At 42.5% G+C, this 27,488-nt stretch overlaps 1 protein-coding gene across 2 annotated transcripts in view; it reads right to left on the reverse strand.

Annotated features, from left to right (window-relative positions):
• Window positions 1–46: 46 nt before the first annotated feature.
• rngtt (RNA guanylyltransferase and 5'-phosphatase) overlaps window positions 47–27,488 on the reverse strand; it is an 81,578-nt gene continuing 54,136 nt past the window's right edge. Inside the window, exons 12-16 of one of the 2 annotated variants that reach the window (XM_071528060.1) lie at window positions 25,935–26,003; window positions 13,815–13,915; window positions 9,167–9,233; window positions 2,467–2,590; window positions 47–1,301 (exon numbers count right to left, since the gene is read on the reverse strand). In XM_071528060.1, the coding sequence (XP_071384161.1) occupies window positions 1,141–1,301; window positions 2,467–2,590; window positions 9,167–9,233; window positions 13,815–13,915; window positions 25,935–26,003 (522 nt within the window). In that variant the 3' untranslated portion in view covers window positions 47–1,140. The remainder of the gene's footprint in view (window positions 1,302–2,466; window positions 2,591–9,166; window positions 9,234–13,814; window positions 13,916–25,934; window positions 26,004–27,488) is intronic. The other variant, XM_071528061.1, reaches the window with a different exon arrangement.

Below are 27,488 nucleotides of genomic sequence, written 5' to 3' on the forward strand. Positions count from 1 at the left end.
ACCCTGGCCCCCCCCCCCCCCCCCCCCCCCCCCCCCCCAAGTCCTGATTGAGTCCATTCACAGATCTGATGGAGATGTGGAAGCTTGAAAGCCAGCAGAAACTGATGCGTACTGTCCGTTTTAAGAGTGTGTCAGAGCATCTTACAATATCTACACATAGAGGTTAAGCGGGTAAAACACACCAGCAGGCTGTTTATAGATTCCCATCCAGACCATGATGTTTTTAGGTTGGCGAACTAAATCTGCACAATTAATTCATCATTTTTGCGAGCCTGTTAGGATGTTAGCGGTGTAAAATCTAAGACAGTGGTTCCCAAAGTGGGGTCCGGGGACCACCAGGGGTCCTCGAGGGGGAACCCCTAGCTTGATTTGACTTGAGCAGTTAGAACAGGGTGACAATTAAATTTCTTCACCAAATCCAATGTAAACAAAAAAAAAAATCCACTCTGATGGGGTTCCTTAGGATAAAATCTGATCAAATGGTGGCTGATCCATTTCTGTTTAGGGGTTATTGATATGAAAACCTTTGGGAACCCCTGATCTAACACACTTGGATGACAGATATAAAGGCATGAAGACATTATTCAGTTCATTTCGCCCAGCACAGGCTATGCGGATCTCAATCAGATCTCTCATGCTGCAAACCATTCCCGAAACACCGACTTTGCTCCTTCATTGTAAATGATTATTATTAAGACAGCAGATCAAGCGCTGATGATGTTTACTCCTCCTCGAAGACAAACAAGCAACTGGTTTGACAAAACATAAACAAGGTCGCCAGGTGCATTTGTAGCCATAACAATTTCCCTGTTGATAAATACTAATTAGCTCAGACTTTTAAAAAACGATAAATATAAAAAAAAAAAAAAAAAAAAAAAAAGATAAACTGAGCATTGTGTTTTCCATTTTAATAAGAACGACAGCAATTAAAGCTACGAGGAGCTCTACAAGGTAAATCTAATGGTGTAGAGGCGGTCGATCAAAAAAGGGGCTTCGGAAGTCTTTAAAGGCTGCTGAAACGAACGCGCTGGGGGTAAGAAAAGCCTTGCAATGTCTCGGTTTCTGTGGAGAGGATGATGCGGCTGGTGCTGTGGGGCGTGGATATACACTGCAAGTCCAGATTCCCCCCCCCCTATGGGTCTATGGGATGGCCCGGTTGGGTCTCTTCGGAGGGGGAGGGGGCATTAGCTCGGTGTCCGGGTCCGGCGGGTGTTTCCGGTTCTGCACTCCCTGGGCGCTGCGGTCCAGAAACTCCAAGAGGATTTCCTTAGTGACGGGATGCTGGATGCTGTGACACACAGCTGGAGACACGGAGAGAGGGAGGGAGAGAGAGAGAGAGAGAGAGAGAGAGAGAGAGAGAGAGAGAGAGAGAGAGAAAGAGGAAGGAAGTTACTACAGAGATGGTGACAGGCTCTTCCAGTGGTTAATTATAACAGTCTGAAACCTTTTAGCACCAAAGAAATGTAAGAAAATCTGATTGTCCCCTTGATGGCCGTGCATTCTGGACAATTTCGCGACCTGCTTGAAGAACCTGGGCTCCCTAATTCAATATCACCTTTTAAATCACTTCTTAACACACACTTTTATAGACTTGCTCTCATGCAATTGGTTTTCTTGCTCTGTTTTAATCTTGTGTCCTTCATTTTATTTAATTCATTTTATGTATTTATTCATCTCTTATTCATTCTCTCTTGCTCGCGCTTCTTATTTTTACCTTGTCATTGTGCATTTTACTATTCTTGTTTATATGCCTTCCTGCAAAGCACTTTGTAAACTTGGCTTTTCGATAAGTGCTATGTAAATAAAGTTTATTATTATTATTATTACCACGGAAGAGAAGACTAAACGGTTGATAAAAGGTTTCTGCTGGATGCTCATAAGTTGCATCTACAAAACAATATGCATCATGCTGGCAAAGTGAGGCATGATTTCTAGTGATTATGGTACTTAGTCGTGCTTTAGCAGCCTCAATTTTTCAATAACAGGAGAAAAATCGAGCTCCAACAACTTGTTTAGTGCGACTTTTACACTAAAAAAAATTCACAGCGGTGGGATTTGAAGTCTTTTAAATCGCGCATTAAAAACAACAAACCCTAAATCACATCGGAATTTCTGATTCTTTGAATTCCGCCGAACACATAGGAGCAAATATCAGTCACTCCATTCAAAACAAGGAGACGAGGAAAACAATTCGTTCTAAATCGCAGAACAGAGCATTCTGGGCACCGAACACCCGGCCAGACTGTCTGTGTGTGCTCATAATGCTGAGTACACAGTATAACATCTGCCATACACACACAGGCACACGCACACACACCCCAAGTAAAAAAACACAGAAATTCATCTAATACAGAAAGCGCTGAAATCTAGTTGTGTGATTAGTTGCGTGACTAGACGGACTAGTTGTGTGATTCAGATAGACACACAGATAGAGACGATGTTTGAGATATTAATATGGATTCTCACCCCGGGCCGTCTCGTAGGAGTTGGGGAAGCTCTTGTCTACCCTCTGCCTCATGAACACCCAGCTGTTGTTGGCGAAGGTGCACTCGATGATCTTGTTGTCGTACTGTTTCAGCTCCTTAGTGGCCTGCATGCGAACAAGAGAGGAGAGGACACAGCTGGTTTGTACTTAAACAACACAGAGAGAGCTCAAAGTATTTGTGCTTAAGTTCCAGCTCCAAATGGTAGACACACAGGTGATGCTTTATACCAAAGGATGCCAAAGGGAAGAGAGAGGAAAAAGATCTTGCTGGCTGCGGTTTAGGAGACGGTTTGTATTTTGCGCTTAACTATCAATTTGTCAATATTTCTCACCAGTTAGCATACTTGACACCAGAATTTAATTTGGGCCAAATCAAGTGAATCTAGAGCATCTCCTGCACCTTCAAGTATGTATGTGTACACACAAAAATATACACACACACACTTAAAAGTATATATACTTTCACTTACAAGTGCATATAAACACCATGAGCGCATGTACAGTGCCTTGCAAAAATATTCAGACCCCTTGACTTTTCGCACTTTTTGTCGCGCTATTAAATTTCGGAAGATTTGTTTTCTCTTTGATGGAACAGAGTCCTTTGTATAGAACTTAGACAGAAAATCCTGAATAAATGCATTGTGAAATAACTTAGTAGCACAACAAAATGTGTCAAAAGTCAAGGGATCTGAATAGTTGTATCTCTAGTATGGAGCTCTAAACATTGCAGTGCAACTGTCCTGCTCCACTTATTGAGCTACACAGGACCACCGACCTATTACATCACATTCTGCTTTGGAAACACATTGTAACACAGTTAAAGTATATGAATACGGCATGTGATACTGAAAACCAAGTATGAGTCAAAGAAGACATTTGAGCATCTGTTGTTTATTTGTCGAGGGACTGTGTCTCGCTGAGAGGATTCTCAGGACTTGGAAAATGCAAATCCTAGTGCTGCGAGGAAGCCAAAATGTGCAACTGCAACGGACAAACGGGCATGAAAAGATGACGGTAATACAGCGAGATGCAGGCTATTTTGTTCATCCTTGATACACGGTTCGGCTGCACCGGAAGGTGGGGTGTGAGGACTTTGGAGACGGACAGGGCAGACTCCCGGGGGTTCAGCGCGGGCGAGCGGCCAGGTCGGTCCAGTGCAGATGAGCTAATGCCAGACAGCGAGCGCCACTGCCAGGAAAGCACCGGCGTTTGGCAAGACGCTAAGACGCTAAGTAAGAGCTTGTCTGATCCTGGAGTGCGGGGCATCTGGGCACACAGTGGGGGTTGGAAATGCACAGGAAGCGAGGGAGAGAGAGTGAGAGAGAGGGAGAGGGAGAGAGAGAGAGAATGCATGCAGACTGAAGAGAAGGTGCTAAGTTCTGGATCGCACTTCAGATAATGACCTTGACCAGTGGTAACTCATAAGCATGCGTACTGCAAAATCACAGATGGGGTCAACTGCTCATTTTCTACATTTATTTTCAAAACATCTTGTTTGGTCTCAATTTAAGGATAAAAAGTGGATTGTAAATCAAATCACATCTCGTAGCTGGAGAAGAACGGCAGTCAGACGATCTAACGGGACGACAGAATGAGTATCTCCGAGCTTTGCTAAAGCCAAACACAGCAAGCTGCCAGTAAACAGCGAAGGGAGGCACTGGCAGGAACGATTGCCGCTATAGGCTGGGATCCCTTCCTGCTTGTGAAGTGTGACATGTTGGCTGCCATGTTTCGCCACCACTTGGCGCTTAATCCGTCCAAATCTGCCTCATTATGGCAGCGCACTTGTGCCGCCAGTTATCAGGGACTTTGGCAAAGTCAAACTCTCCGTCTGCCGTTCGAAGCGAGCGCCGTTGCTGCTGCGCTGCTGCAAACAATACTAACAAGGAGGAAAATGGTGCAAACAATCGTGCCGATCCTTACAGCTGTTTGTTTCCCTGCGCAAAATGAGAATTTTCTCTTAAAGTAATAAGCGGCAACGTTTTTATATAAATAAATGTCTGTTTTGCGGCACAGGATGCAATGTGCTTTAGGGTTAGGGAAGCAACAACAGTGGCTTGTTTGGAATAAATAGAAAAAAACAGTCTACAGAGTGTCTTTATTACTACAGTATGTTGGGCCATTGACTACATTGAGTGCAAAACATCAGCCCTACTTACCAGTACAGAGAAACTGTCCACAATATTGTGTGCACCGATATTTCCTCCTTATTTATTCATCAGTCGTGGGCCACCACAGAAAAAAATAAAATAAATAAAAGCCACCACTGAGAGAAAACAACACAATTTAGTCCAATTCTGACCTAAAAAACAGGCAACTACAGGACCAACGCTTAAACAGAGTGCTTTCAACATAAGAAAACATCCAAATAAGAGCGTTAAAACAGAAATTAGGACCAAACAAAAATAACTTCCAACCACCACGGCTACAAAATGATCCAATATCTGACACCTGACATCCACAATACACACAGTCTACCTGCTGCTCTGTCAAACAGTGGGATACCTGGTGACTGCTGCATTGGGATACGGTGTTGTAGTATATTACAGGACTTTCAGAGCGATGGTGACACAGACGGGTAAACATTCCAAGTGTGTAATTTCCGCATTCCGGCTGCTTCTCCCCTCGCTGCTCCCCGACTGACCCTGCCTTCGTTTCAGTCTAGACTTAATCAGACGTGGCCCACGGGTCGGACACACTGTGGCACTCGGGTCCATTTTTAATAACGAGAAACTAGATGAGAGAATATATATAAGGGCGGCGAGGCTATAAGATGCAGCGGGACGGACGTGAACCAACACAGCCTCGGAGGGAACGGCCCCATATCTGACGGGCGATATCGAAGTCGACATTGGATCTTTGATATAAAACAGAATAGATTCGATGCCTGTGCGATGAGGCATGCCTATGATTCTGCCTCGTAATTTTAGTTCCTAACTGATTCATCTTAACAGGATGACTCAGCGAACAGCGCAAACTATAAACAGCAAATCTAAATATTCCCCTCGCGATCCAATGACTAACCCATGTTCTATTATCTGTTTTTAGCGAGGCATTGTAATTAGGACCGATTGCTTCTATATGCGGCCTTTAATAGCCGTGTCAGAGAACAAACAAAATGGGAGTTGGACGACACGCTGGGAGTCTTCGCGGTACTATTACATGACGTCAGCGTCGGGTCCCCGGGGAATAAGTACAACACCGGTCATTATCCTACACCATCGATTGGCGTATTAAAATAAGTGCAACCCAACAACTAATTATTCCCCTTGCATCAACAAGAACAATGTGGGTATTTCATTTACTTGCTTTCATGAAACTTACTTTTAACTCCCACATCGCCGCCCAAATTGAGTCACATACAGTTGGGAAAATCATTGATGAAAAGAACAGTGGCAGACATTTCACCACTCAGCAGGTGGAGCGCACGCTGCCGCAGTCCCACAGCTTCATCAAAGCCTCTGGTCTTTCGACGGAGTGCTGCTCTTATCTCCGTCTCTAGCGACTACATCTGTCAGGCACCGTTCAGATTATTTATGATTAATGAGCTACACTCACCGGCCACATATAGCTCTGCACAGGGAGCGTGCTCTGTGAAACGGTGAGACTGCAGCTAAATGGGGAATCAATAGCCATTACCTCTAACAGGCTTTAGCGAATTCTAATGCTAGAAGTGAGATCTGGGATAATGCGGACGCCCTGAAGGACCGACTTCACAGTGGAGCCTGCTTTTAAAGTCTCAGGAACGGTGGATTTACCAAGTTAGGAGGAGAAATGATTGCTGAAATCTAAATTATAGTCTTTACATTTTATCACTTGGCTGATGGACTTATCCAGAGAGACTTACAATGAGTGGAACAGTAGAATAAGTTCCTTCAGTTCCTATTTTACCAAAAAGGATCAAGGCTTTAGTGCCCTGACAGTATTCCTCTGACCACATAACTATCATGTGAGCGTGTTGGGAAAAGAAATACAATAAGAGCTAAGGAGAGATAGACGTTTGTTTCAGAGAGCAAGTAGAGAAGAAGAAAATCGTGCATGTATATGAATGACTGAATGAATCGATTAGTTAAGTACTAGGGGTGTGTATCTCTCCGTCTGAGACCGATTCAATATGCATCTCGATACAGAATCAATGATCCGATTCACCTAAGCCACATATCAATATGATATGATTCAGACCTGCCTTGATGCAATATGATACAACGCAATATGCAATTCAATCATACAGATAGTTCCATTTTACTTCCATAGTTTGGCCACTAGTTGCAAGAAGGAATATTTAGCAATCCAGTTATATGTAAGAGAGAAAGATAAACATTAAAATGGTCTCCTTCACATTTTAATGACCATGATAACATCCTTTTTGGAATCTCATTTGTTGATAGTAAAAAATGAAAATCAGTCAACTCAAAAATAATCCTTTCAAACTGTTCATTGTTATTAATAATGGCTTGCTGCTGTGGCTTGAGTAATGGATTCTGAGCGTGCAGAGCTGTTGGCGAGTGGACCATGGAAGAGCATTCTGATAAGTTTTTCGTTGCTGGCTGCAAGCGAAGAGGGGAAGCAGGGACTCTCTCTCTGATAGTGTGTCCATGGTGAGAGTGGGCCACCAGATTACTACTGCTACCTGGATGTTTCACTGCTGCTAGGCAAGTTTTTATATAAGTTTGTTTTCTTTGAGCGAGGGGCGGGGGACACGTGACGTGAACCCTCACTGGGCTGGCAACTCTGGTAGCGTATGGACTCAGAGGGAGAGAAACACACATGGAGTAAATGACATTATTAGGCGCCAAAAGAAAAACAAGATACGCCTGTTGCATCGGGCTTTTCCGATACAGAGAAGCCTGCATCAATTTAGCTGCGATTCCCTCCCAGCTCTGGCCCGACTCAAGCTGGCTGAATTGATGCAGCCGTATCTTAGACATTAAGTGTGACACATTGATTTGAATCGGTGAATCATTACACACCTATAAAGTACTGATATGTTTTTCACACTTAGTCCCCTCAAACAGGGCTCAATCAATTCCCACTGGGCCTACTTGTGCTATGGAAAAGTAAACAGTAGGGCTAGACAAGGTTTTCAGTTGCTCTACTCTGTCAAAATATAAGGTCTTTTAGGGAGATTGAGCCAATAAATCTTTTGTTTGTGAATGCAAATTTCCAAAACTCATATTAGCAATTCCCCATAGGTACCTACAGTATTAGAAATTATGATAAGAAGAAACCAACGAGGGGAAAATTGAGCCAATAAATCAATTTTTCATAAAGTTAAGATCCAAGCGCTGCAGTTTGTCTAATAACAGAAAGTTTGCTGGTTTAATTTCCTGCTCCAGCAGTGGGACGCATGCTGGCAGCTGGAGGGGGGCTCGCATTAAATCTACGGTGCCTGCCACCAGCACTGCCAACATGCCCTTGAGCAAGACACTGAATAACAAACTGCTCTGGAGTGCTGCACTGCAGGCCACACACACACACACACACAGAGGCTGTGCAGAGTATATGTCAGATCAATCAGGAAAATTATTGGTATCTGAATTTGTAGTCGGCCAAAACCAGAAGTGGGCATGTCCTAAACTGCAATGGAACTCTTTAATTTGTTTTAAGCATATTCACACTTAGGCTGACTGTAAAACAACAATTAGCAACATAATAACCGGAGCAAGACGAACACAGTGCTGCAGCTCTAGCTCTCTCTCCCTGAGAGACCAAGCAGGAGACGGACTCTACCTTCGCTCAGTCTCACAGCCCAAGGCTGATACATGGGCATTTGGCACAACAGTGACATCAGCAGCTAATTGGAGAGGGAAGAGGACCACTTATTTACTGTGTTTCTGTGGGTACTGTTGGGCTGATGCACACTAAATGTTATTGTGGATAGTGGAGGGTTGCGTAGTGGCATGTAAGTGTGTAACTAATGGGATGTTTGCAATGTTTCAGTTGTGTCAGTCTCATTACACATGCGATCACACAGAGAAATCCTCAAGCTGAATCTCAGTTACATGCAGTTGACCAATCCATGGTAAGAAAATAGGGAAGAGAGACTACTGTATGACACACAACACACTTACATCTAACTCTCCCTTTCCCTCTACATCATCAGAGAGATGAAAATCAATTAAAACTAAACAGATCCAGATCAAATATAACATGTACCCATCAATCCATACAAGTTATGTTAGTGTAGCGATTGTACTGACAGAGTAATTGCTTCATTTAAGAAAGAAGAAAATCAGAATACAAATATTTGGATATTTGGATGAACTTAATTATTACAAATCCATTCCAAATATTCCAAATATGGTATTCGAATTCAGACACACCCATCTTTATTTTACATGCATGCACACAAACACACGTATATACACATTATGCATTTTAAGTGGAAGGCAGAAAAGCACTGAAGTGCACTAAAAACGGAACACACAGAGATGAAACCGCTACTAATCTTCCTGTCGCACAGCAGAACCTGTTGATCAAAAAGCTAATTTGCCAAAAGGTCAGCGGGTTCCTTTAATTCACGGCGGTGTAAACTTCGCTGCGGGTCTTCAGACAAACACACAAAAAAGTCTTGCGCCGTCGCTGAAGGGAAGCAGGAGGAGCATGGGGGGGGGGGGGGGCTTAGGTGTGTGTGTGGGCGCGAGGATGAATTTAGCAACACATCTAGATTTATTGTCTCACCTTCATCTGTGCAAAGGGCATGTCATAGCTGCCGACGTACAGCAAGCCGACAGTCTGGGGGAGCAGCCTGCGAAGACAAAAGAGCTTGGTTAACACCCGCAACACCCCGAGTGCCGAGTCTCGACACAAGACCTGCCGAACGTTTGACTGAAATCACTGCGCCGCTTCCATTTCCCGGCTAGTAACGGAATGGCAGAGATGTGAGATTGCACCTCTCCGAGCCCTTCTGTCTCTCAGCGCAGCGGGAAGGTTTCTCAACTTACAGACAGCAAACTCTGGCGCATCTGGAAGCCGAGGCAATAATAATTCTTCAGAAGATATACAGAGATTGAGCGCGCGATAACGCTTCTTAAAGTTAACCATGATCGCTGCAACGTCATTCTATTAAACTCTGCCATCTGATAGCCGGCTGTGAGCGTTCGGCACAGTTAATCCGCAGTAAACTCAGGTGTGCGTGTGCCCGAGTGTGTGTGTGTGCTTGTATGTGTGCGTCTCTCACGGCCATGTGTCCATGCAGCATTTGCGTCTCACCCCAGAGAGATCACGCCCCACAGATGGCCTTAATCACACACTGCTCCTTACCACACTGCTCCACTAAAAACGCCCCCTCGTCTCCATTGTTATTTCCAGATACTTTGTCTGCTCTTACGCGCGCCGTGGCCTTTTCCCACTGTTAGGCCCGAGGACACCGGCCGCTGGCGCTGGCTTCACGTTACTTAAGCTCTAAGAACAACTGTTAGATCGGAAATAACGGGGGCTGTCGAGCCAAATTGACGGCTGAACGGCAGCGGGGGATCTTCAGCCGTGTCGTTCGGTCACGTCTGAGGCCCCTCATTCGGGGGTTTCGATGGGAGACCGGCCCACCGTCCTCTCCACCCCCTCCTGTGTAATGATGGCTGGGACAGGCAGGAAGGAAGCAGCAGTAGACATTAGAGGAGCCAATCAGCCGTGCGGTGATGGACACAACTGGAGCGCAGTGCTAAGAGTTCACAGCACCAAGCTCCTTCCCCCTGTCGTCGAACAGGGTTCCATTAAGATTTTGGACTGGCAAGTTGTCTGCCAGGTATCACACAATACTGCTATCCCAAACCTATGGGGCTCGCAATCAAGAAAAACTATTGATGCTGACACTGTCTTCCAAAAATAACTGGAAAATGTCAAGGAGATCTGACCGGGGGCGATAAAACAGATGAGGATTGATTGATGTTGATGTTGTCTGTCTCCTCATGAGTATATAAATCAGAGTGCGGAGGGAAAACGGATTCTTTTGTTGCCGCAAGAGTCACTCCAATTTCCCGACTCTGTTTGAGACGCTACGCCGATGTTCCGCCGTAATCTGAATGTGTTATTTGAGGTTCAAATATAACCGAGAGCTTCCTGCTGCCTTCAATTGCTCTGGAACATCAATTAATCCCCTGAGTTAGGCTCAGATGAGTTAAATGAGAGACGTTTAAAGCACTTAATGTTGACAAAAATAGAATCTTAGGGATGAGGTGTTCTTTGTATTTAAAAAGAACCTTCAAGATACTGTTAAATGTCACCGTATTTCTAGCATCACGCTGCACAGCTGAACAACATCAAATAATTTACATATCCACTCATGTACCGCTGTGTTTAATATGCTGACCGAGAGTAGCCATTATGGTACTGTACGCTGCAAATGAATTTTAAATTGACAGTTGTGAACACGTGCCAAATAATTATAACGGACCTCTGAAACATCAAACAGCGGCACAATTAGAGTTTAAAATCCATAAAACACAAGGAAGAGTTCAGGCAACTGAGATTCCTGTGATCATGTGCCATAATGACATAAAGTGGCAAGTGGAGGACAGAGCACAGAAAGCTTTGTGTCCATACAGAGCCGTCCAGTCAGGGAGAAGACGATGTCAAATGTCCTTCTCACCCGAAACCTGCTCAGCAGCTTATAAAAGAATAAGTACTGAGATTATGGATGCCACTTGTTTGTATCCCGCAACTGACATTAAATGATATATTTACACGAGCTAAAACGCCCCGCCGCCATGCAGAATCTCCATAATGGCTTGAATCTTTTGACTTTATAGGTGAAATGAACGCTCTGTGTGTGCTGTGCTGGTGAGCCGCATTCTAATGGCAATACAGTGAAGGAGGAGAACCTGTTAGCATTCATTACGTGTGCTCTTTAACTTCACTTAGGTGTTTTTACATCAACAGTCCCCAGGAAGACTACCAGATTGCTATGGCAACAGGTAATGGGGATCCTATTAAGTCAAGCTGAAATTAAAATGGTTATATTTTGTGGCAGTAATACAAACTCTAGTCCCTATACATCCTGTCTCTTCATTCAAAAACTAAATTCAATGTTAAAAAAAAAAGAAAAAAAAAAAGTGATTTTAATTTTTTTTCAACCTCATGAGGCCGTCACCCATCTCAGTTTCAGATACAATTTGTACAATATGTTATCCAATTGTGGCTCTGAATAATGCATTTATATAGAGCCAATCATGGTATTCAATTTTTTCTCCCATGCATAACCAATGATTTCGCTCTTGTCACTCTTTAGTGCAGAATGGTGATCCACAAGTTTGTGCGTTTGGTTTCAGGCAGTAGCAATTGTTGCATAAACTGCCAGAAAAACTAAAAATAGTGGATGCAGTTTTTGGCATATGACTGCTCAGAGTGGATGACACGTTTGCAGCAAATACTTTGAAGTGGCTGCTTTCTCAACTGGGGGCAAAAGCAGAGTGGGTTTTGCAGTAAAAGCCAGGTCATGTCAGGTAAGTTGCTTTATACTGCTTGAAAATGCTTTATGCTAGTTGTATTAAGCAAACTTAATTATGTTAGCTCAGGTTTTTGTTAGTCAGCTAATGTAAGCTAGCTGAACTTTACAAATGAAAAATAGTTACGCAATAATTGACCCCATCTCTCGTTTCTAACTACGAAAAGGCACATGACTTGTAATTTCGGGTGGATTTTAAAATAAACAAAAGAAGCATTTGGTTACTGTAATTCCTCTCTCTGCAGAGCCAATTCAGCCAGTCCGGCTCTACCAGCATTACCATTCACCGGGTGCTTCCATGGGCCTTCAAATCACTGTACTTAAATGAGTGATGATGTACCAATTAGCCATAACCTCTTCAGACACAACGCCATCTCAGTTGATCCATAATTCAAGTGGGTCTATACAGTACTAGAGATCTTGTTCAGTTCCACACTTGGGAGGGGCACTGTCATGTTTTCTGGTATTGCTTCTTCTCCATCTTGCTCTCTTCTCCTTCCCCACCTCTCCACCCCGCCTGCCAGCCAATAACATGCCTCTGCCTCTGCGCTCGTTTTCAGAGAAGGTAATAAAGCTTGCGAGGCTGTATGCCTCTCTGTGGTGCACGGAGACGTGCTCAAGGATGGCTTGTGTGGGCTGATGAATAAACACTTGTTTGCTTATATGTCTGTCTGTCTCCTTCTCTCTCTCTCCTCGAGACAGAAACTAAGGGAGATTCGAAGACCTGCACCAGGACTGAGGGCTGACGAGTCCTCCTCTGCCGGCCAATTTGTCTTTCTGGGAAATATCAGAACATTCTCAGATGGGAACAATGATCGCCTGTGCTCTCCCACACAAAGGGAGGAGTCAAGGAGCTGGCTGGCTGTAGAGTAGCGTGAGTGTCTGCTGTGTGCCTCTCAGCCTGTTGTGTGCGGCTGGTGGCAGGCTGATGGCTACAGCGCCGGGGCAGTCACCAAGGTTCTCCCAGGTGGCTCCCAGGAGGTAGAGGCAGCATGTCAACTAAGCCCGACCGCTATTGATCCGTTTTCCCGTCACTAGAGCAATGCTCAGAGTCTGTGCTGCTGCCTCAGAAACACAGCACACATCACAGCAAAGATGTGCGCAAAAAATGTTTTCTGCATGCATGTTGGATGCAAATCGGTTCTCTTTTCATAAACTAACCCACAAATGTATTCTACCTGTGACGAACCATGATTTTTTCCACTTACCGACATCCATCATTTTCATAAGAAGCTTCTGTTACCTCAAATACATACACTTCCAAAGCCCTTAATTACTTGCACTGAACCCATTGTCTTTTCTAATTGGATAGAAAAGTGGTTCTCTGCTGATTTTTCATGTTTGCCAAGATGAGGCTTAGGATGAGAACCAGTGGATCTGAATAATTTATTTGCGGAGGATCGTAAACATAAATTGAGAGCTAAGAGGAATGGCAGCAGTTCTATTTGCACATATAGGCATGTACAGCAAATAAAAGGCAATCCATTCAGCAACTTTGGGATGATAACAGAAATTAACTTTTGGGCGCTTGTAGCACCTCTAATATCTGTGTTGTAGCAATAAAAGGGCCATGTCGCTGTTAAATTGAATTGGACCCCAAGGCGAAAATAAGCAATGCGTGAAAAAGATGGGATAAAACAGGAAGGGAAGGCTAATGTAATAGAAATTCAATGTGTTTCTCTTTGTTGCAAAACATGCTTAAAAGCGAATGGCCGAGAGACACACACACACACACACACACACACGCACACACACACGCACACACACACACACACACAGAAGCTGTACGCGGGTGTGCTGATGTCTCGAAGTACTCCAATGTGTCACAAAATGATAGGTGTTATTAGAATCATCAGGCAGAGCGTTTCCCTGGCAACAGTGACTCACCCTTCTCCTCCGACTTTGGTGATCTTGAGGCGGAAGTCTACGGAGTTGAGACTGGGGGGCTTCCACTTGAGGATGTCATCGCATCTCCCGGGCTTGTATCTCTGCAGGGAGAGCCAATAATCAATAATCAGAGAACGCCCAAACACTTCACAACATGGGCAATTTGTTCAGGAAGAAGCCACATTAATATTGCTTTCATGAAATAGGGTTGATGATGTTGCTACCATGAGTGTTTTTCCTTTTCGCCAACCCATAACACTGCAGACTTAATGACTGAGTAATTTGTGAGTGGAACAGAATTTTTAAGTAACAGTCACAGTTAATGAGCTGAGCACTCTCATACAAATTAGGTGCCATTAGGACACACAGTTGGTAACTAACTATCTGGAGAGCAGCAAATAATGGAACTGAATTGATCTTAAGTTAAAAATTAAGCTCTTTTGTTCCCACAACGTCTCTAAATGCAGATACATTCTTGACATAAAAAAGAGAGATAGTTAAAGAGCCTGTTCGAGGACTCTACATTTGAAATGAACTGATTGTAAGAGGTAAATTGCATGGTAAGATGATAAGAACAGGACTGGAAATCTAATTACGGGCTGAAAAATTATGCGCAGTGATTCAACATGATTACATTTTTCACACCACTACTGTGTTTTGCCGTGTCTTAACATATCACGTACCGAGCAACATGCTTCCCTCCATCGCTATGATTATTCATGCATGTGTGACATTTTGGAGGACGCGAAGCGAGTATACTGGAACATGAGCAATGTAAAGGCATGGAGGGTGGAGGCGGGAACAGATGAGCAGATTCCGTCTCTGTCATGTTGCCCAGTAACAGTAAAGTCAACTCCGAGGAACTGTGTGGAGACGGACAGGATTCCTCAGGAGAACCCGCGCTGCGCCGCACAACATGACAAATGTGGGGTTCCTGGCGTCATCCACCCCTCCTCCCATGGCACGACTTCAAATCACCTCAGGCAGAAAGAAACACAGTACTGCTCTTCAAATCTAATCTAGACTCCTATACACACACAAAGCTTGGTGTCTCAGTTTGGCAAGCTGTTGGCTTTGCTGAAATGGCATGAAGGTCTTTGGCATGACATTGCATTCTGGCACCCAAATTTTTCAAAGGTTTTTCAAGCAATTCAGGGTCAAGGTCACTCTGATCGGCTGCCCATGAAATTGGTAGCATCTCTTCATACTTCAACATGAGCCTCAGAGGGTTATTCTCGATTCAGCCATCATCTCTTAAGCTTGAAAAACAGTATATAGATACTGGGCCATCTCTCGTCACTGGGACCAGCCACAGGAAGACATGAAGCTATCAGAGAGTAGGCTCTGCTGATGTTAATGTGGGGAAAGTCATTCACTATTGATAGCAACAGACCTGAATACCCCAGACTGAAGAGGTCTAGATGTGCCCCCATGTGTCAACAAGGTTAATCTTGAGTACTCAATATGAGAATTTATTCATGCTTCAAAATAAAATAGAAGTGCATCAGGTAGCACAAAATGAACACAAAAGGCTTATATAATACATGCAGCCATGCAACACGTTTCAAGCTTGCAAGAGGGAGGAAGACTGAGGAAGAGCTTACAAGCTTGAAACTAATTTTTGACCTTCATCTCTTCAATTAAGCTTAAAATCAGTTGAAAAACAAACTACAAAGACTTTATTTTTGTGTGTCGCATATTTCGTTTTGAAAGATAGTTTACGTTTCATTTTATAGGAAATTCTCGGTTTTCAGTCATTTACCTCGTATCGATATGGTATTGATCTTGAGGTACCAAAGCTGATATCAACATCAAAGTCGAAATTTTGGTATCGACACAACCCTAATGGAACGACAGAACCAATTTCTAGGGCACAGTACACATTAATATTGAATAATGCTACTCACATCCTGCTGCAACCCAATCTTTATGTACTGTGTGCATCGCCATGAATTGAAAAACCCTCTTTGCTGGCAAAGTGGGGAGGGAGTCAAACTTTATTTTATAAATTGGCTGAGTCAAGGGGAGGTTGACTTTGCCTTCTTCAGTGTAAAGCGCAGGGAAAAGTAAGTGCAGGGCGTCCTTCTGCTTTGTCCCCAGTGGAGCGCTCCGTGTAGGAGGCGGCCTTCACACGCCTTTGAAACCAGCACTCTGCACAAAGCCTATTCACCGCAGTCAGCTAGAGAGCGGGGAAAAGAGGGCATGTCTTTTTTGAAGAACCTCTACTCTGAGTACATCTTTTCTTATGAGAACGTGGGTGTAGAGAGGAACATTCTTCAATACGGCTAGTTATGCTGCATGTTAGATAAACAAAGATGAAAACCTACAACCATCACAACAATCTCTAGTGAGATGACTTAGTTCACTTAAGACACTTGCATCTAAAGTGAGGCGAAATAGCAGCAGCTGGCTAGTGATCAAGCATTGCACAACTGTTGATTAAACTAGTCCAGAAAATAGCTGGATAAAAGGGAAAAAAACATAGACTACACTTCTGTAAAGCTAAAAAATATATGGCCAAATGCGCAGGTTTGTTCGGTTTGTGAGTGTATTCACTGTGGTGAAACATTTAATCTACACCCCCACACATTCATGAACGGTAACCCACTGAACATCCGCTGCCCTGGGGATCTGCAGTCATCAGCGTTGAGGCTTTTTCCTTCCTCTGCATGCTAAAATATGTAAGCCACATGTTCTACCAAAGGGAAATACTGCTTTAAAAACCCTAGCAACAAACTGATGAGCACCCAATCAGACTCCAGATTCAATAAACAGGTGACCTTCAAGTTGATTCCTAAATGGAAAAGTGCCGCCAGCGGCACAGTCTCTCTTTCATTACCATTGTTAGTCTTGTCAATAAGTGCAAAACAGACCTTCAATTCCGACCTTGCGTTCAGGCGCACATCTCTCTTCTGTCAAATTCCATTTCCATGTGATGATCGTACCGTTGCATATAAATTGCCAACCGTCTCAGGTTAGAAATTCAGAGGCTGTGAAGAACAGACACACTGAGGGAGTGCAGTGGAAAGGCACAAAATGATGGCTGTAGGGTTTCTTACATTTTTTACTGTGGAGGAACCTAATGTTCTTCAAGGAACTGGCACTTGCACTGTAGAATCCTACAAAATTCCAGTTAAAATTTGTCATTGATCTTTGTATTTAAAGTCGCAATGAAACCGCATTCTGAAAGTGTCTTGCTTCTTTAATGTGATGGATTTCATGTTGTGGGACTTAACTTCAAAAGTGTAAACCAATGGGAAGAGAGAAACCGTTTTATTTGATAGGAAGGGTGGATCCAAAAATCTGTTGATTTACTGATTGGAATTTTTATGTTGCTTCCATAAAAATACACTAAAACATAGTTTTTGTCATTTCTCTGGCATAAATTGTCAAATAGGTGTATGGTATGATAGAATGAGCTAAAAAAGCAAAAACATCATCTTTCAAATGAGTGTGTCTTCAACCTCTTATTAGATCAGATCAATTACTTGAAATGCGTGAACATTATAACCTCCCCCCTCAAGCACGTCTTCATAGTAATGGGTATATAGAATCACGAAAAATACACCTGCAATCTCTTCCTACGCATGAATATTACATTACGGCTCCTGAAAATATACACACTAGTCATCATAAAATGTACATTGGCAAAGCATGCTTGCCCATTTATGCTGATGTTATTAATCCCTCAAAGATCTCTAAAGGTGTCGAAAGAACCCTACAAACTATAGGACTCTTTGGGGAACCCCAGGGCTCTTGTACGGGCAATGGTTCATCAAAGCACCCCTGAGGAAACACTAATCTTTACAGTGCGGGTCGGGTCGGTAATCTAATGGCTTTAGGGATACTACTGCAGTGAATCAACGTTAATGAAGGAAATGAAGGAAACTGAACCATAGTCCTTCTCCCAATTTCATCAAGGGGGACAAAAATCACATCCTTTAGTTCAGGAAGACAGTAAACAGACAATGGTCCTCATTCATCAAGCTATCGTGGAAAAGAGTGCAGAATCTACAGTGGAAATGATCCTCAGACAGTTGCCAGGTCTGATTCATGAAACTTTCTCACTCACTCTACAAAAATGAGTGAAAATTACATTTGAAACAATTGACTATTCACATACTATGACACACCCAAAATGATGCATGCTTGGTGACTCTTGGCCTATAAAAAGGAAGGCTTGGTGCAGCATTAAGGTCTTCTATATAGCAGAAGATCTGCCATAGTTACCAGGCTTCACCACAGGCATTGGCCTGTATAGACTTTAAGGAGCCTATTTATTCATACTTTTGATGCAAAAAAAATCCACAGTAAGCATTGAATACATAAACTTAAATGGTGTGAGAAAAATGTATTTGTCAGCATTCTTTGTTACAGAGCATGAGGAAATGCTTTAATATTCTTTAATAGTTTTCCATGCGCAATGCAAAAAGATCTTTCAAATGAGAAAACACATTTTCCAAGCAGACGTGAGATTGATTTTGCTATGACAAAGATGGGATTGATTAAAATCGACTTTGCAGTAATATTAGCATACACGCCCACTTTAAGATCAGATTTGATTGGATGCTAGCTTGATGAATGAGAGCCAATGTGACAAGCTATTGTCAGTAGAGATTTGCTACCCTCTTACAAGTCCAGAAATAGTCAGGTATTTGAGCTATATCGTATTTGTTCTAGTGCACTGCATGTTTCCACAAGCAAAGGGCCTCATGTTCTCCATTGTGCTCAAAAAAGGGGCAGAAAGGCGTGTCCTAGTGGCTGGTGATCTGGGATGTCCAGGGACCAGGACTGGGACTTTCACTATAGATACAGCAGCAACAGATCTGCTATGCATGAGGAGTATCCAATACTGAAGAGCCATCACAAGCCATCAATCGTCAACAAAACCTTAAAAAAAAAAAAAGATTAAAAAATGTAGAAACCTGAACCCCACTGAAAATAAACAGCTTCCCAGAGGGCAAGCTTCAAGATTAGTCCTTTGATAACAATGTTTTTCACAAACAGTCTCATTTGCATAACAGCTCTTTGCTCCAAGGCAGACTTATTGTTAAAGTGTGCTGAGGATTAAAGACAAAAAGGCTGGACCAGTCCAATAAATCTGTTCCCCAGAGGAAAGCTCCCTCTGTTCCAGCTCAGATACACTGGCCCGATTCTTTGAGTGTCAGTTTGACATTGTGTGTGGATTCTTTAGGGTTTTTGTATGAATGAGCAAATTAGTGCGGTGGTACAAAAGATGTGTCTGGGGATGAACATGTGAAGCACGATTCAGGGAAGAATTAGGAGGAAATCTCAAGGTAAATGACCTGCAGATATGACGTAACACATACATACTCTGAAGATACTGAAGCCGATTTGAAGCTCAGGGTCAAACATAAAATGCATAACGATAAACCTGAATCATCAAATATCCGTCTCAGATGACCTACAAAAACGCACATAACAAGCTTTGTAAGAAGAAAGGATACTTCAAAAAGGTTCAACTTCACTGAGGACAAAATTGAGCTGAATCACACCTTCTATACCAGTGTGTTTTCCTTTGGAGTGGAGGTGAAATGATCAGAGATAAAGACGGTGTAGAGAGAGGAAAAATTCTTTTTTTTTGGAACGCTTTGTACAAAGATCACCATCTGGAGTATTCTCCCATGAGCAATTCCGCCATCTGTGGCAACGGTTCTGTTATAAAATTCTCAATCTCTCCTATTTCCCCTATACGAAGAAACATATTCCAAGGACGGCATGCGTCGGGAGAAATAACACACCCACGGATCGCAGACTTAAGACCGCTGCCGTGGCATTAAAGGACTTTTCAGCATCCAAGTAACAGCAGCAACACCCTAATCTCATTAACACCAAAAAAAGATTGTGAGCATTGCACTTGTTGTAGTAAAGACAAACGAATTCTATGACTTTGGAAATTTCAGACAATCTCAATATGAGGCAGTCTTATTGGCCCCTGTACTCTTTGTTATTGGTGATACAGAAATTTAAGCTTATTCTACTGTTGCATTTGCCGTAAATTGCTCTCAATATAGGCATCGAATATGCTTGAGAGCTGAACACTTATCAAATATTTAGTTTGAGGCTGAGAATAACTGAACCCACAGAGTAGAAAAATAAATCACCAGTACAAAGTCATATTGGTGGGTCCAGTCAGTGTGCAAAAACACATCATCCTCTCTGAGAGGTCAGATCAGATAGGCGATCTTGTACAGACTGAGGCAAAACCTCCTGTTCTTTGTCTTGGTTTAGAGGGATTTCCTCAGACTAAAGTGGGGGTGGCTAGTTCCCGATTGGCAACCCCCTCCACAAGAGGAAAACACTACGAAAAACACGGAGGCCAGTGTCTCTCTCTCTGTGCTTTAATATTTAATGACGTTACGGTAAATCAAAGCAATTAAACACTGCAGAAGAAGAAAACGGCCTGGTTTGAGCACCTCCACACTGCCTCTAAAGGAGAATTTGCTTCCACATGGAGCAGTACAGAAGTCAAGTCTTGCTTCTGTAGGGGGGGTGGCATTAAGAGCTCACCTACCACCCAACACACACACCTCCCACAGCTCAGCATCTTCACAAATATTGGCTTATTTGAAATGGCTGGCATGCCAGGGAGATTTTTAATCAATATCCCCTTACTTGGTCGTGTCAGTCAATAATCCCAAGAGCCGAGCGAAAGGTGAAAAAAAAGTTACATGCACTTTAAAGATTAATTTATTCACTAAACCAGACAACACCAGCTTCTTAATATGTAAGATGCACAATTCTGGTAGCTTAAGATGGCTAATAATGTTTGGATTAGCAGTCATGATTCCAGGCACAGTGCTTTCCTGGAACCTCCCATGACAGAGTCATTTGGTCATGATTTAGTTAATAGCCATGACTGACAGGAATGGACTAAAAATACCTATAAGCCACCATTCCCACCAGGCATCTGGTGTCATTTGGTTATGCAGACAGTGGTGTCATGCCACTATTCCACCGAGAGCCTGTGGTCAGTCCTTGTGAAACTGATGCGGGGTGTGGGGGGTAAGAGAGGGGTGGTGGGGGGGCTGGCTGTGCCAATGTCCTTCTCCAGGGAGGCGAGGAGACTACTGATGCACTTATTGCTGACACTGATAGGAGCCTGGCTGGCTTTCTGGTGACAGCAGAAGGCCATCCTGGGCCAACAGTTATGCATATCAGGCCATACCCAAAACTAGAAAAGTCAGTTTCATTTTGCTTTTTATTAATGGTACTATGTGTAGGCATTTTGTGTTTCTCAAAATTAAGACCACATTCCCCATAAACCTGTTGTTTCCTCTTGCAAAGAGGAATATGCAAGAGGATGCAAAGAGAATATTAGTGCTTATATTACTAGGATAAGAGCTGATAATAGCCCTCAATAACAGCAAATATGTCTTCTGATGAGGTTAAGCTAACATCAAACTGAAACTATGCAGTTAGAATAGCGGAACTGGAATAAATTATAATTATTAATTATATACGTATATTATTATAATATAATGTGCTGTAAAACAATACAACAGATTTCCGGCCAAATGCGACCAAATGTGGCTCTCAATGTAAAATACAGTGGAGAGGTGACAGTCTTCTTCTCAGCGGTCTCGGCTGTTTATGCCAATTATATGAGTGTCTAAAAGATAATGTGGCAATGATTTATTGATACTAAAATGTTACATGTAGTGCATTAAAGTTGCTTCTTAAGGCATACTTAGGTGTGTAGAACACATGTATAACTGACCAATCTTATCACCTCCTGCATCAGAAACTTCCTGTTTGAGCTTGAGGTGAAGAAATCCTCAATGATAAATCGATCTTACTGCTGCAAGACACGGCTTTGATCTCTACAAGACGAGTACAGAACACATGAAAGATCTCTCTCGGGTGATAACTTTTGAAATGAATTGGAATAAGGAAAACAGGCCAGCGGTGCCATGCAGGAACTTCCATCCAATTCAAAGGTGAGGAGGAGTTGAAACACCTGTCAACAAAACAGGCTTGTCTGAAGGACGAGCTAGCTACGCAATCCGTTTTCTTACTGACAGAACATTTGCACACTTCACCGACAGGTTCTATTGATACTTGGTGAAAAGCGATAATTTTGGAATTGTAAGCGGACTTGCCAAAATAGATCACCGACACTGGTTGACGATGCATCGGTAATCCATGACTGAGATGCTGATGAGGTCGGTGCAGTTTCCTCAGCCGGCTCGACAGGTGCTTAGTCCTCCAGACGCCCATGCTAACATCCAAAAGGCCACAGTGCATTCAACCCCTTCCTCTAGCCTAATTATTCATGAGACATTTGATCCATCACACTGACTCAAAGCACAGAGGACAACCTGACCCTTGGCTGCATCAAAAGCAGCTAGCCTATTTCTATTGTTTTCTGGTCAGGATTATGTATGAAATATAGTTAATGTTGTTTTCCAAAAATATTATTTATTTCACGTCTATGGCATCTCTACCCCCCCAAAACCACTTGCATAATATGTAGCTAAAAATTAATCCAATGATCTACCATAGTCCATATTTTTAGGGCTGCAACTAACGATTATTTTCATTGTCGATTAATCTGTCGATTATTTTCTCGATTAATCGATTGTTGTTTGGTCTATAAAATGTCAGAAAATGGTGAAAAATGTGGATCAGTGTTTCCCAAAGCCCAAGATGACGTCCTCAAATGTCTCGTTTTGTCCACAACCCAAAGATATTCAGTTTACTGTCATAGAGGAGTAAAGAAACCAGAAAATATTCACATTTAAGAAGCTGGAATCAGAGAATTTTGACTTATTTTTCTTAGAAAATTACTCAAACCGATTAATCGATTATCAAAATAGTTGGCGATTAATTTAATAGTTGACAACTAATCGATTAATCGATTAATCGTTGCAGCTCTACATATTTTGTTTATAGAAAATCAATTCTCTTTGTCCCACCACATAGGCCGATTTCCCCCCAAGAAAATGAATTTGAATAGCTTTTCACAAACACGCAATATCCAATGTTGACAATTAAAAATATGAGAAAAAGCCATAGGAGAGAGAAAAAGACATAGAATTGTTTAAGAAAAGAAGCAGTACGGCAGAAAACACTGGTCAGTTTTGGAGCAATATGGAATTAATATAGTGATATTGATCTGGAAAGTGACTCATCAATTAACAAGCCTCAGAGAGACATCTGCTCGGAGAGGCAGATCCACTCAGGCCATGTTGTGGAGTGAGGCTGCAGCTGTGTAAACCTGCCTCCGCCTAATTTCATTGCCAGCTCTCCTGGGAACCTGTTGCTACCTGACGGCCATAGCCGCAGTTATACGCTCCATGATAATTACTTCACAAATCACAAAGCAAGAGAGATACAGACAGACAATCTGCCTTGATTGGGTGAGGAGGAAATCTGAATCACAGGCAGCTGTCTTCTGCTTTGAAACAACTGAGAATTATCGTCAATTCTAATTTGATGCACGGTAACTTGTGTGGCCATCCAATGTCTTTATTATGTCCCTTACAACACAAAATTGTTATATATATATACAGTGTGTATATATATATATATATATAAACATATATATATATTTTTTTTTACAGACAAGGTGTCACCACTCCAGAACTAAGATAAAGTGCATATATAAAAAAACAACAGAAACAAAGAACCAAAAACAAACAAAAAAAACGAAAACAGAGACTACATTCCCCAGTTCCTCCCATTCCCCCACCCCCCCCCACCCGCTCCTACATAGTGTTAGTGAGGATGACAGACAGACAGACAGACAGACAGACAGACAGACAGACAGACAGACAGTCTCCACAGTTTTATAATTAATCTAAAGAAGAAGACAAAAAAAAAGGTCTTAGTTCATTGGCAGATTCAGAGTTTTCAGGAAAGGGACCCAGGTGTCATGAAATTTAGCTGTTTGATTTTTGTTGGAAGCAGTGATTTGTTCCATTGAGAGGTGATCTGCTAGCAAATTGAGCCATTGTGATGTTGTTATTTTGTGTCTGTATTTCCAGTTGAGCAATATTGTCTTTTTTGCAATGGTCAAGGTGATAAGTATGGCGTTGTGGTAATTGTGTAGGTGACTGATGGGTGTGAGGTCTCCTAAGAGGCAGAAGGAGAAAAAATAGATGGTAGTTGGGAGATGGTAGTTATTATGTTATTTCAGAAATTTTTCAGAAATTTTGAGTTGGTGTGCAAAGCCATACTGAGTGAAAATAGTTGTCTGTGGTGTTGAGAGTGCATTGTGGACATATGTCGGTGTCTGTGAAACCCATTAAGTGCATCCTGTGTTGAGTTATGTGTGTTCTGTGTATGGTCTTATACTGAATGAGCTGTAGGGGTTGTTGGTCATCAAGAATATGTTATTGCAAATTTGTTTCCAGAGGGTCGCATCGATATTAATCGATAAATCTTTTTCCCAGTCTGTGGTAGGGACGGATGTGGTGGACTCTTTGATGAGATAAGTCTGTATAATTTTGATAGTGGTTTCTTGGCTGTTGATATTGTAAATAGGTCTGTTACTTATGGTGGTGGTTGCAAGTTATTATGTGTGATATCAATTTTTTTCCTGAGTGCATTCTTGAGTTGTCAATATTGTAAAAAAATTTCTTGAGTGAAATTAAACTTCTGGATTACTTGATGGAATATGGTAATATGGTATTATTCTCAAACAGGTGTTCTAAGTGAGTGATTCCTTTGATTTTCCATGAATTAAAAGAGAGGGTGCGCTTGTTGATTACAAAGTCTGGGTTGTTCCAAATTGGGGTGAATTTACATGGTGAGGGTGTGTGATTGGTGATCTTATTGATTTTCCAACACAAAATTGTTATAAGCAAAAAAACTCAATATGTAAGCTGTGTATTAAACACATTTTGGAGGTACCAGTCATCGCTGGAGACATGTTATGCTAATATTACACTAATCGTTACATCGTTAAAATCTCATTTCCCCTGTTTCCTTGTTTGTTAAAGGTTAGAAATCACAGTTGTTATTGATGTGAATACAGTGAGAGCCGACTAATGGATAGGTCGTGACTGCAGTATCCCTATTAAGAGATGTCAAATCTTTCCAGAGTGGAAATGAAACTGAAGCAGACCTTCAGACACGTAATATTAACAACCAAAGTTCCCTCTAAGCCAATGGTATCCGGTCTAATGCCGGCTCTTTTCGCTGATTGATTCCTCCCTCTCTGCCTGAAGTTGTGCTCATCAGTGAAATCTGAAAACTTGCATACTCTTCTACGGCACAGGACTGGACGCTACTGGCTTGGAGGAAACATCGCAAACAACTGATGTTCATATTAACATCTATTTATAGTGCTGTAACTTCAACCTGAAACATGGCTATCATTATGAAGGCGAGACTGGAATTGGAAGGCGCTAAATTAATTAGAATCGCTTGGCGGTTTCTGTTATCATTAAAGAGGATGAGAGTTAAATGCACTCGTCTGCTACAGTGCTGTAGATCAATACACTAAGAAAAACAAGTAGATAAACAGAGCTGCTTTTAAAGACACAAAACAAATAAACAAATGTATACAGTGACATACCTCTCATACCTACCAAAGCTGAGAAAAACATGAAAAACACGCATTGTAGTTGCCCGCAGTTGAATCCCATACTTCAAAATGCCTTGAATATTCCTAAAGCAAAATGCTTGTATCTGGATAGCTACCTGTCCTATACCTGCAATAATGTTCTGTAATAGGATATTCTGTATATCACAGTTAAGAGTGGATTATGGGTCTTTTGAGAGAAGAAAAGAGAATGTCACAGATAAGACGGACTGCTGTTGTCTATCATCAGTATTCTAACAGAGAAGGCCATTTCCGTTTTAACACAGACTGGCTTGTGTCTGCCATCTCTGTTTACTGTGTACTGTCTTTCGGAGAGAGGCCTGACCTATGTCTCCGCGAATTCATGTAGGAGTGTCCTTTCCATCACAATAACAAGGGGAGCAGAGGCGACGTTGACATGGAGCATGACTAACTGTGGGCGGCAGTGACAAGCTGTCGTATTCTTTACAGAGGAGGTCAGTGGAGGAAAAACCTATGCCTGACAATCAAACTTGTAGCGACAGGGCTGCGGCTTTGTAAAATAACAGTCTCATAGATGGAAGGCTTACCCCGCATGGCTGGAAGATAAGCCCGTCGACTTCGTGGCTGACCTGGGACGTGAAGCTGCCTTCCAGTAGCTGAAACAGAAAAAAAAAAAAACACGGGGACACAGTTTTAGCTGAGCAAAACCGATAAATGACAAAAAAAATGGGAAACAGCAAGGCTTCAGCCAGGGACACGAGAAATGACATCGATTTATAAAGTCGGCGGCAGCTAAAGGGAGCACCTATAATACTTGGCGGCCTAAAAGCAAGCAAGTATTGAGTTTCAACATAGCGGGATGCCGATGCCGATCAAATCCTGTGGAGTTGAAAGCAGAAAGTGCGATGCCTCGTTTTCATCCATTTCATCTGTCTAGCCCAGAAACCATGATTGATAAGGCATCGGAGAGAATTGATGCCTGCGACTTGACAGACTGGGTTAAAGACTAGAATAGCACATGAGTCAATGAGGTCTTGATGACTGGAAAAGAGTGGATTTCATCTCTTCCATTAACGCTGACCGCAACGACAACTGCTGCAGGGGAAAATGAGCCCACAGCAACCGTGTTAGATGCTCAGGAGACGCGGCAGAGCTACTGTACAGAAGAGGCACATTTTCTGCACATTAACTGCTGCCACATGATGGTCTAAAATGACAGAATATTAGAGATCAGCGGATTCGCAGACATGCCGGGGATTCATTCTGAGAACAGTGTCATTGCAGAGTTGCAAAACTGTATGATATCAAGGATTGAGGAAATACGTTGTGCTGTAAAAAAAAAAAAATCATATCATGGTGACACGGTGCTGCTTGTGGAGGTGTATTCAACATGAGCACTAACAGTCTGAGGCTTTTATGTGCTGAGATAGAGAGCAGACAACAGGAGGGTGTCAGCGAAGGTTAGCCGAACGCTCCGTCTTCAGTGATACTTGCAAACAAAAGGGACAGAGAGGCAGTGGCTTGGCCGCTGTACTTATTCAAGTATGTAGGCATCAAAATCAAGGACATTTCAGCTGCTCCCTGTCTCGTTTCGTGAAATGCATGGAATTCAAATCAATACAACTGAATAATAGATAAAGCTCAAATGGCTTTATTATCTCTCGCTCAAACTCCAAAATTTTGAAGGGGTTTCAGCCCAAAGGAAGAGGCTTTAGAGACCAAAATGCTGGGTGGAGGGTCAGGTGGAGATTGCAGAACCCTTAAATGAATTAGTCTAGTTGTTCTATGCGTTCCTCACTAATTTCCGGTTGGAAACCACTTTGGCCAGAGTAAGTCACTGTGGGAGCCACATGTAATTGTTGAGTTTTTCCAATATCCCCTATATTTTCCTTAGATCTCATATCTCTGCTCTCTAAGGACAAGAGGGATTATTGCCAAGAGAGAATAGATGCACATATACAGGATGAATAAGTTCCGCAGAGCTCAGGTAGATGAATTAGAGAAGGTTATTGAATTTTTCCGCGTGTTGAGCTTCTTTCTAAAGCATCAGCTCTGGGTATACAGTAGATCTGGACAGCTTGAAATCGGTGTACTGTAATCGCTGCTAACTGCCCTTGGCAATCTATTTAGTAATTATATTG

The sequence above is a fragment of the Centroberyx affinis genome, unplaced genomic scaffold, assembly GCF_046629955.1.
Source record: "Centroberyx affinis isolate AG114_WGS23_722 - 3 ecotype Tasmania unplaced genomic scaffold, CSIRO-AGI_Caff_v1 ptg001605l_1, whole genome shotgun sequence".
NCBI classification, from domain to species: Eukaryota; Metazoa; Chordata; class Actinopteri; order Beryciformes; family Berycidae; genus Centroberyx; species Centroberyx affinis.